This window comes from Engystomops pustulosus, chromosome 5, assembly GCF_040894005.1.
Source record: "Engystomops pustulosus chromosome 5, aEngPut4.maternal, whole genome shotgun sequence".
Taxonomy (NCBI): domain Eukaryota; kingdom Metazoa; phylum Chordata; class Amphibia; order Anura; family Leptodactylidae; genus Engystomops; species Engystomops pustulosus.
This window is the reverse complement of record NC_092415.1, coordinates 210731716-210740993: the sequence shown is the minus strand read 5'-3', so window position 1 is coordinate 210740993 and position 9278 is coordinate 210731716. Positions and strand designations below refer to the sequence as shown.

At 54.2% G+C, this 9278-nt stretch overlaps 1 protein-coding gene across 1 annotated transcript in view; it reads left to right on the top strand.

The window, feature by feature from the left end:
- The first annotated feature begins 221 nt into the window (after window positions 1-221).
- The window catches only part of MYL3 (myosin light chain 3), a 79821-nt gene continuing 70764 nt past the window's right edge, over window positions 222-9278 (top strand). Inside the window, exons 1-2 of the mRNA XM_072154534.1 lie at window positions 222-272; window positions 918-1143. Coding sequence (XP_072010635.1) covers window positions 1039-1143 — 105 coding nt within the window. The 5' untranslated portion in view covers window positions 222-272; window positions 918-1038. The remainder of the gene's footprint in view (window positions 273-917; window positions 1144-9278) is intronic.

Here is a 9278-nt window from a genome sequence, read left to right as displayed (position 1 = left end):
AGGAAAGAGGAGTCTGGAGGGAGGAGGAGGACAGAGGAGTCTGGAGGAGAAGGAGGACAGAGGAGTCTGGAGGAGGAGGAGGACAGAGAAGTCTGGAGGAGGAGGAGGACAGAGGAGTCTGGAGGAGAAGGAGGACAGAGGAGTCTGGAGGAGGACAGAGGAGTCTGGAGGAGGACAGAGGAGTCTGGAGGAGGTGCAGGACAGAGGAGTCTTTAGGAGGAGGAGGAGGACAAACGATTAAACAGTAGAGGAGTCTTTGCATTCAGCTACAGGTACAATGGATACAAGTTCTTCCCCGATAATCCTGTAAGTGTTGAATTGAGTTGGGGGCGGATTGAGTCCCTTAACATATAAAACTTATACAAATAGGATGAATATTACATGACGATGAGAAGTGACGAGTGGCTGATAACAGCGAGGTCAGCAGAAGCGCGAGGCGATAGATGCCTCCCAGCGATCTGCATCCTAACCCGCGGCTCATCTCTTATTCATGCGCCTTCCATTTACTTTGTTTAAAAAATAAGTAGAAAATTAAGAAAAGTTGCAGAAGTTCCCGTCGCCTCATGTGATATTTATAGACGGAGGAGATGACAGACGCCTCCGCTCCGCTGGACATCATCCCCAGGGTCACATTGTGCAGATGATGGGGACACCCCGCGGGGGGCATCGGGGGGGATCTGCTCCTATTCTGATACACACTAACAGGATAACAGGGAGCTTTTATTTTTATTTTGTTGATTTTTTCTATTCTCCATGTCACATCCATCCAGATCTCCCTGGTGCAGGAGGGGCGAGTCCCACATTCCCAATAGGCGCTGGTGGCATTGTCTCCTCCAAGGTGTCCCCTGCCTCCTGTGTAACAATGGCCGCTCCACCTGCTCCAAATAGCAATGAGTGGATGTTTTCTCCATATATAGCTACCACTACTCTCATCAGGAGGAGGAGGAGGGGGCGAGGGGCAGCCCCATAAAGACCACTCCGGCCACTTCACCCTCACAGTCCATCCAGATCAAGGTCATCACATCACGCGCCACCATCATGCCACCCAAGAAACCAGAACCCAAGAAAGAGGAGCCCAAACCTGCTCCACCGCCACCTCCAGCGCCTCCCAAGGAACCTGAGCTCGACTTATCCTCCATCACGGTAGGTCCATCACCTTCCAGCATCCCTGTAGGTATAGTCTCTGTGCCCTCCCTCAATGCCATTCATCCCTATATCTGTACATCCAGAGCTCCCTGGTACATGCATAGAATGAACTGTAGTGAACACTGACATCTACACAGAAGTAAAAGCAGGAACTGTGCATAACGGCTGGTGACTGTATGTGTTGATGAACTACTACCCCCAGCATGGCCTTATACATTTGTAGTTCAAAAAATTGTTACTACTGCTGAGAGTAGTTTTATTGTGCCCAGTGATGGTGGTCCAGGGCGGAGGCGGCAACTATTGGCTCCAAACACAAGTTTCAATAAAATCATTGACCCCTAGGGAGAGCGTGTCTGTGCATTCAGTAGTGCAGCCTCGTGTGCATTCAGTAGTGCAGCCTGGTGTGCATTCAGTAGTGCAGCCTGGTGTGCATTCAGTAGTGCAGCGTCATGTGCATTCAGTAGTGCAGCCTGGTGTGCATTCAGTAGTGCAGCCTCATGTGCATTCAGTAGTGCAGCGTCATGTGCATTCAGTAGTGCAGCCTCATGTGCATTCAGTAGTGCAGCCTGGTGTGCATTCAGTAGTGCAGCCTCATGTGCATTCAGTAGTGCAGCGTCATGTGCATTCAGTAGTGCAGCCTCATGTGCATTCAGTAGTGCAGCGTCATGTGCATTCAGTAGTGCAGCGTCATGTGCATTCAGTAGTGCAGCCTCATGTACATTCAGTAGTGCAGCCTCATGTGCATTCAGTAGTGCAGCCTCATGTACATTCAGTAGTGCAGCCTCGTGTGCATTCAGTAGTGCAGCCTCATGTGCATTCAGTAGTGCAGCGTCATGTGCATTCAGTAGTGCAGCCTGGTGTGCATTCAGTAGTGCAGCGTCATGTGCATTCAGTAGTGCAGCCTCATGTGCATTCAGTAGTGCAGCGTCATGTGCATTCAGTAGTGCAGCCTCGTGTGCATTCAGTAGTGCAGCCTCATGTGCATTCAGTAGTGCAGCGTCATGTGCATTCAGTAGTGCAGCCTCATGTGCATTCAGTAGTGCAGCCTGGTGTGCATTCAGTAGTGCAGCCTCATGTGCATTCAGTAGTGCAGCCTGGTGTGCATTCAGTAGTGCAGCCTGGTGTGCATTCAGTAGTGCAGCGTCATGTGCATTCAGTAGTGCAGCCTGGTGTGCATTCAGTAGTGCAGCCTCATGTGCATTCAGTAGTGCAGCGTCATGTGCATTCAGTAGTGCAGCCTCATGTGCATTCAGTAGTGCAGCCTGGTGTGCATTCAGTAGTGCAGCCTCATGTGCATTCAGTAGTGCAGCCTGGTGTGCATTCAGTAGTGCAGCGTCATGTGCATTCAGTAGTGCAGCGTCATGTGCATTCAGTAGTGCAGCCTCATGTACATTCAGTAGTGCAGCCTCATGTGCATTCAGTAGTGCAGCCTCATGTACATTCAGTAGTGCAGCCTCGTGTGCATTCAGTAGTGCAGCCTGGTGTGCATTCAGTAGTGCAGCCTCGTGTGCATTCAGTAGTGCAGCCTCATGTGCATTCAGTAGTGCAGCGTCATGTGCATTCAGTAGTGCAGCCTCATGTGCATTCAGTAGTGCAGCCTGGTGTGCATTCAGTAGTGCAGCCTCATGTGCATTCAGTAGTGCAGCCTGGTGTGCATTCAGTAGTGCAGCGTCATGTGCATTCAGTAGTGCAGCGTCATGTGCATTCAGTAGTGCAGCCTCATGTGCATTCAGTAGTGCAGCCTCATGTGCATTCAGTAGTGCAGCCTCATGTGCATTCAGTAGCGCAGCGTCATGTGCATTCAGTAGCGCAGCCTCATGTGCATTCAGTAGCGCAGCCTCATGTGCATTCAGTAGCGCAGCCTCATGTGCATTCAGTAGTGCAGCCTCATGTGCATTCAGTAGTGCAGCCTCATGTGCATTCAGTAGTGCAGCCTCATGTGCATTCAGTAGTGCAGCCTCATGTGCATTCAGTAGTGCAGCGTCATGTGCATTCAGTAGTGCAGCCTCATGTGCATTCAGTAGTGCAGCCTCATGTGCATTCAGTAGTGCAGCCTCATGTGCATTCAGTAGTGCAGCGTCATGTGCATTCAGTAGTGCAGCCTCATGTGCATTCAGTAGTGCAGCCTCATGTACATTCAGTAGTGCAGCCTCATGTGCATTCAGTAGTGCAGCGTCATGTGCATTCAGTAGTGCAGCCTCATGTGCATTCAGTAGTGCAGCCTCATGTACATTCAGTAGTGCAGCCTCATGTGCATTCAGTAGTGCAGCCTGGTGTGCATTCAGTAGTGCAGCCTCATGTGCATTCAGTAGTGCAGCCTCATGTGCATTCAGTAGTGCAGCCTCATGTGCATTCAGTAGTGCAGCCTGGTGTATATTCAGTAGTGCAGCCTCGTGTGCATTCAGTAGTGCAGCGTCATGTGCATTCAGTAGTGCAGCCTCATGTACATTCAGTAGTGCAGCCTCATGTGCATTCAGTAGTGCAGCCTGGTGTGCATTCAGTAGTGCAGCCTCATGTACATTCAGTAGTGCAGCCTCATGTGCATTCAGTAGTGCAGCCTCATGTGCATTCAGTAGCGCAGCCTGGTGGAGACTGGAGGAGGAGGACAGAGGAGTCTGGAGGAGAAGGAGGACAGAGGAGTCTGGAGGAGAAGGAGGACAGAGGAGTCTGGAGGAGAAGGAGGACAGAGGAGTCTGGAGGAGGAGGAGGACAGAGGAGTCTGGAGGAGGAGGAGGACAGAGGAATCTGGAGGAGGAGGACAGAGGAGTCTGGAGGAGGAGGACAGAGGAGTCTGGAGGGAGGAGGAGGACAGAGGAGTCTGGAGGAGGAGGACAGAGGGGTCTGGAGGAGGAGGAGGACAGAGGAGTCTGGAGGAGGAGGAGGACAGAGGAGTCTGGAGGAGGAGGACAGAGGAGTCTGGAGGAGGAGGAGGACAGAGGAGTCTGGAGGAGGAGGAGGACAGAGGAGTCTGGAGGAGGACAAAGGAGTCTGGAGGAGGAGGAGGAGGACAGAGGAGTCTGGGGGAGGAAGATGACAGAGGAGTCTGGAGGAGGAGGAGGACAGAGGAGTCTGGAGGAGGAGGAGGACAGAGGAGTCTGGAGGAGGAGGAGGACAGAGGAGTCTGGAGGAGGAGGAGGACAGAGGAGTCTGGAGGAGGACAAAGGAGTCTGGAGGAGGAGGAGGAGGACAGAGGAGTCTGGGGGAGGAAGATGACAGAGGAGTCTGGAGGAGGAGGAGGACAGAGGAGTCTGGAGGAGGACAGAGGAGTCTGGGGGAGGAGGAGGACAGAGGAGTCTGGGGGAGGAGGAGGACAGAGGAGTCTGGGGGAGGATGAGGACAGAGGAGTCTGGAGGAGGAGGAGGAGAAGGACAGAGGAGTTTGGAGGAGGAGGAGGACAGAGGAGTCTGGAGGAGGAGGAGGACAGAGGAGTCTGGAGGAGGAGGAGGACAGAGGAGTCTGGAGGAGGAGGAGGACAGAGGAGTTTGGAGGAGGAGGAGGACAGAGGAGTCTGGGGGAGGAGGAGGACAGAGGAGTCTGGGGGAGGAGGAGGACAGAGGAGTCTGGGGGAGGATGAGGACAGAGGAGTCTGGAGGAGAAGGAGGACAGAGGAGTCTGGAGGAGGAGGACAGAGGAGTCTGGGGGAGGATGAGGACAGAGGAGTCTGGAGGAGAAGGAGGAGGAGGACAGAGGAGTCTGGAGGAGGAGGAGGACAGAGGAGTCTGGAGGAGGAGGACAGAGGAGTCTGGAGGAGGATGTAATTCCTCTTTTCTGTGGACATGTGAGTGATATCCGTCTCCTACTATTGTTATAGGTTCTGGGTGCTGAAGCTTTGTCGCCCTTATTCCCCATATAAGGAGACATTGCGGCTCCATGTGAGAGGTGAAGTGATGATAAGGAGGAATTAAGTCACTCAGAGCGTGAAGTGCAGGAGCTGATAATCTAAATTTACCCCATAGTGGGTGAGACATGAAGCTGCGTATCTCTGGCTGCAGGTGACGGGACAATGGATATCTGGGTCAGGCTGCAAGTGTTCGGCCCTGTGCCTGGGTCAGGCTGGGGCAGTCAGGGCAGTGGTTGTCTGGGTCAGGCTGCGGGTGTTTGGCTGTGTGTCTGGGTCAGGCTGCGGGTGTTCGGCTGTGTCTGGGTCAGGCTGCGGGTGTTTGGCTGTGTGTCTGGGTCAGGCTGCGGGTGTTTGGCTGTGTGTGTCTGGGTCAGGCTGCGGGTGTCTGGCTGTGTGTGTCTGGGTCAGGCTGCGGGTGTTTGGCTGTGTGTCTGGGTCAGGCTGCGGGTGTTTGGCTATGTGTCTGGGTCAGGCTGCGGGTGTTTGGCTGTGTGTCTGGGTCAGACTGCGGGTGTTTGGCTGTGTGCCTGGGTCAGGCTGCGGGTGTTTGGCTGTGTGTCTAGGTCAGGCTGCGGGTGTTTGGCTGTGTGTCTGGGTCAGGCTGCGGGTGTTTGGCTGTGTGTCTGGGTCAGACTGCGGGTGTTTGGCTGTGTGCCTGGGTCAGGCTGCGGGTGTTTGGCTGTGTGTCTAGGTCAGGCTGCGGGTGTTTGGCTGTGTGCCTGGGTCAGGCTGCGGGTGTTTGGCTGTGTGCCTGGGTCAGGCTGCGGGTGTTTGGCTGTGTGTCTGGGTCAGGCTGCGGGTGTTTGGCTGTGTGTCTGGGTCAGGCTGCGGGTGTTTGGCTGTGTGTCTGGGTCAGGCTGCGGGTGTTTGGCTGTGTGCCTGGGTCAGGCTGCGGGTGTTTGGCTGTGTGCCTGGGTCAGGCTGCGGGTGTTTGGCTGTGTGTCTGGGTCAGGCTGCGGGTGTTCGGCTGTGTGTCTGGGTCAGGCTGCGGGTGTTCGGCTGTGTGTCTGGGTCAGGCTGCGGGTGTTCGGCTGTGTGTCTGGGTCAGGCTGCGGGTGTTTGGCTGTGTGTCTGGGTCAGGCTGCGGGTGTTCGGCTGTGTGTCTGGGTCAGGCTGCGGGTGTCTGGCTGTGTGTCTGGGTCAGGCTGCGGGTGTTTGGCTGTGTGTCTGGGTCAGGCTGCGGGTGTCTGGCTGTGTGTCTGGGTCAGGCTGCGGGTGTTCGGCTGTGTGTCTGGGTCAGGCTGCGGGTGTTCGGCTGTGTGTCTGGGTCAGGCTGCGGGTGTTTGGCTGTGTGTCTGGGTCAGGCTGCGGGTGTTCGGCTGTGTGTCTGGGTCAGGCTGCGGGTGTCTGGCTGTGTGTCTGGGTCAGGCTGCGGGTGTTTGGCTGTGTGTCTGGGTCTGGCTGCGGGTGTTCGGCTGTGTGTCTGGGTCAGGCTGGGGCAGTCATGGTTGGACAGTGGCTGTTACTGTATTATTTGAGTTGTAGAAGCTTTTCTGCAGCTTCTCCGGTAATGACCCGGTGTCCTGGGGCGGCAGCTTTGGTGTCTCCTGTCACTCTGGACATAATTGGACGTTCTGAGTCTTGAAGATCCCTGTGGCCAGGATTATGTATTACAAGGGGGAAGCTGCGTGATAACAGACAGAACGCTGCACCCTGAATTATTAATACAAATCCGGGGTCCCCCCTCGGGTCACCGCACATCACAGGTGACAAGTCAATTGTCGTGTCCGTCTGGTGCCGGAAATTCAGATTAAAGCAGAAAATAGCTGTAATGCGGCACTTTAATCCCACAATCCGCCATGTCACTCAATGTCAGGGAAGAGGATGAATACCAGGTGCGGAGGAGGCCGGGGCCCCCAGGGCAGGAACATGGGCCCCACAGGATTACACTGACAGGTTCCTGTGTAATAGTCATAAAGTCATGTAGCAGAGCTGGAAATGTTGAATAAGTAAATACAGAGGCCCAGAATTATCAGAACCAGTGCAGTCTGTACTATGTGCAGTGTCCTCTTCCTGTGCAGTCTGTACTATGTGCAGTGTCCTCCTCCTGTGCAGTCTGTACTATGTGCAGTGTCCTCTCTCCTGTGCAGTCTGTACTATGTGCAGTGTCCTCCCTCCTGTGCAGTCTGTACTATGTGCAGTGGCCTCCCTCCTGTGCAGTCTGTACTATGTGCAGTGTCCTCCCTCCTGTGCAGTCTGTACTATGTGCAGTGTCCTCCCTCCTGTGCAGTCTGTACTATGTGCAGTGTCCTCCCTCCTGTGCAGTCTGTACTATGTGCAGTGTCCTCCTCCTGTGCAGTCTGTACTATGTACAGTGTCCTCCCTCCTGTGCAGTCTGTACTATGTGCAGTGTCCTCCCTCCTGTGCAGTCTGTACTATGTGCAGTGTCCTCCCTCCTGTGCAGTCTGAACTATGTGCAGTGTCCTCCCTCCTGTGCAGTCTGTACTATGTGCAGTGTCCTCCCTCCTGTGCAGTCTGTACTATGTGCAGTCTTCTCCTCCTGTGCAGTCTGTACTATGTGCAGTGTCCTCCCTCCTGTGCAGTCTGTACTATGTGCAGTGTCCTCTCTCCTGAGCAGTCTGTACTATGTGCAGTGTCCTCCCTCCTGTGCAGTCTGTACTATGTGCTGTGTCCTCCCTCCTGTGCAGTCTGTACTATGTGCAGTGTCCTACCTCCTGTGCAGTCTGTACTATGTGCAGTGTCCTCCCTCCTGTGTAGTCTGTACTATGTGCAGTGTCCTCCCTCCTGTGCAGTCTGTACTATGTGCAGTGTCCTCCCTCCTGTGCAGTCTGTACTATGTGCAGTGTCCTCCCTCCTGTGCAGTCTGTACTATGTGCAGTGTCCACCTTCCTGTGCAGTCTGTACTATGTGCAGTGTCCTCCCTCCTGTGCAGTCTGTACTATGTGCAGTGTCCTCCTCCTGTGCAGTCTGTACTATGTGCAGTGTCCTCCCTCCTGTGCAGTCTGTACTATGTGCAGTGTGTACTATGTGCAGTGTCTTCCCTCCTGTGCAGTCTGTACTATGTGCAGTGTCCTCCCTCCTGTGTAGTCTGTACTATGTGCAGTGTCCTCCCTCCTGTGTAGTCTGTACTATGTGCAGTGTCCTCCCTCCTGTGCAGTCTGTACTATGTGCAGTGTCCTCCCTCCTGTGCAGTCTGTACTATGTGCAGTGTCCTCCTGTGCAGTCTGTACTATGTGCAGTGTCCTCCCTCCTGTGCAGTCTGTACTATGTGCAGTGTCCTCCCTCCTGTGCAGTCTGTACTATATGCAGTCTCCTCCCTCCTGTGCAGTCTGTACTATGTGCAGTGTCCTCCCTCCTGTGCAGTCTGTACTATGTGCAGTGTCCTCCCTCCTGTGCAGTCTGTACTATGTGCAGTGTCCTCCCTCCTGTGCAGTCTGTACTATGTGCAGTGTCCTCCCTCCTGTGCAGTCTGTACTATATGCAGTCTCCTCCCTCCTGTGCAGTCTGTACTATGTGCAGTGTCCTCCCTCCTGTGCAGTCTGTACTATGTGCAGTGTCCTCCCTCCTGTGCAGTCTGTACTATGTGCAGTGTCCTCCCTCCTGTGCAGTCTGTACTATGTGCAGTGTCCTCCCTCCTGTGCAGTCTGTACTATGTGCAGTGTCCTCCCTCCTGTGCAGTCTGTACTATGTGCAGTGTCCTCCCTCCTGTGCAGTCTGTACTATGTGCAGTGTCCTCCCCTCCTGTGCAGTCTGTACTATGTGCAGTGTCCTCCCTCCTGTGCAGTCTGTACTATGTGCAGTGTCCTCATCCTGTGCAGTCTGTACTATGTGCAATGTCCTCCCTCCTGTGCAGTCTGTACTATGTGCAGTATCCTCCCTCCTGTGCAGTCTGTACTATGTGCAGTGTCCTCCTCCTGTGCAGTCTGTACTGTGCAGTGTCCTCCCTCCTGTGCAGTCTGTACTATGTGCAGTGTCCCCCCTCCTGTGCAGTCTGTACTATGTGCAGTGTCCCCCCTCCTGTGCAGTCTGTACTATGTGTAGTGTCCTCCCTCCTGTGCAGTCTGTACTATGTGCAGTGTCCTCCCTCCTGTGCAGTCTGTACTATGTGCAGTGTCCTCCCTCCTGTGCAGTCTGTACTATGTGCAGTGTCCTCCCTCCTGTGTAGTCTGTACTATGTGCAGTGTCCTCCCTCCTGTGCAGTCTGTACTATGTGCAGTGTCCTCCCTCCTGTGCAGTCTGTACTATGTGCAGTGTCCTCCCTCCTGTGCAGTCTGTACTATGTGCAGTGTCTTCTCTCCTGTGCAGTCTGTACTATGTGCAGTGTCCTCTC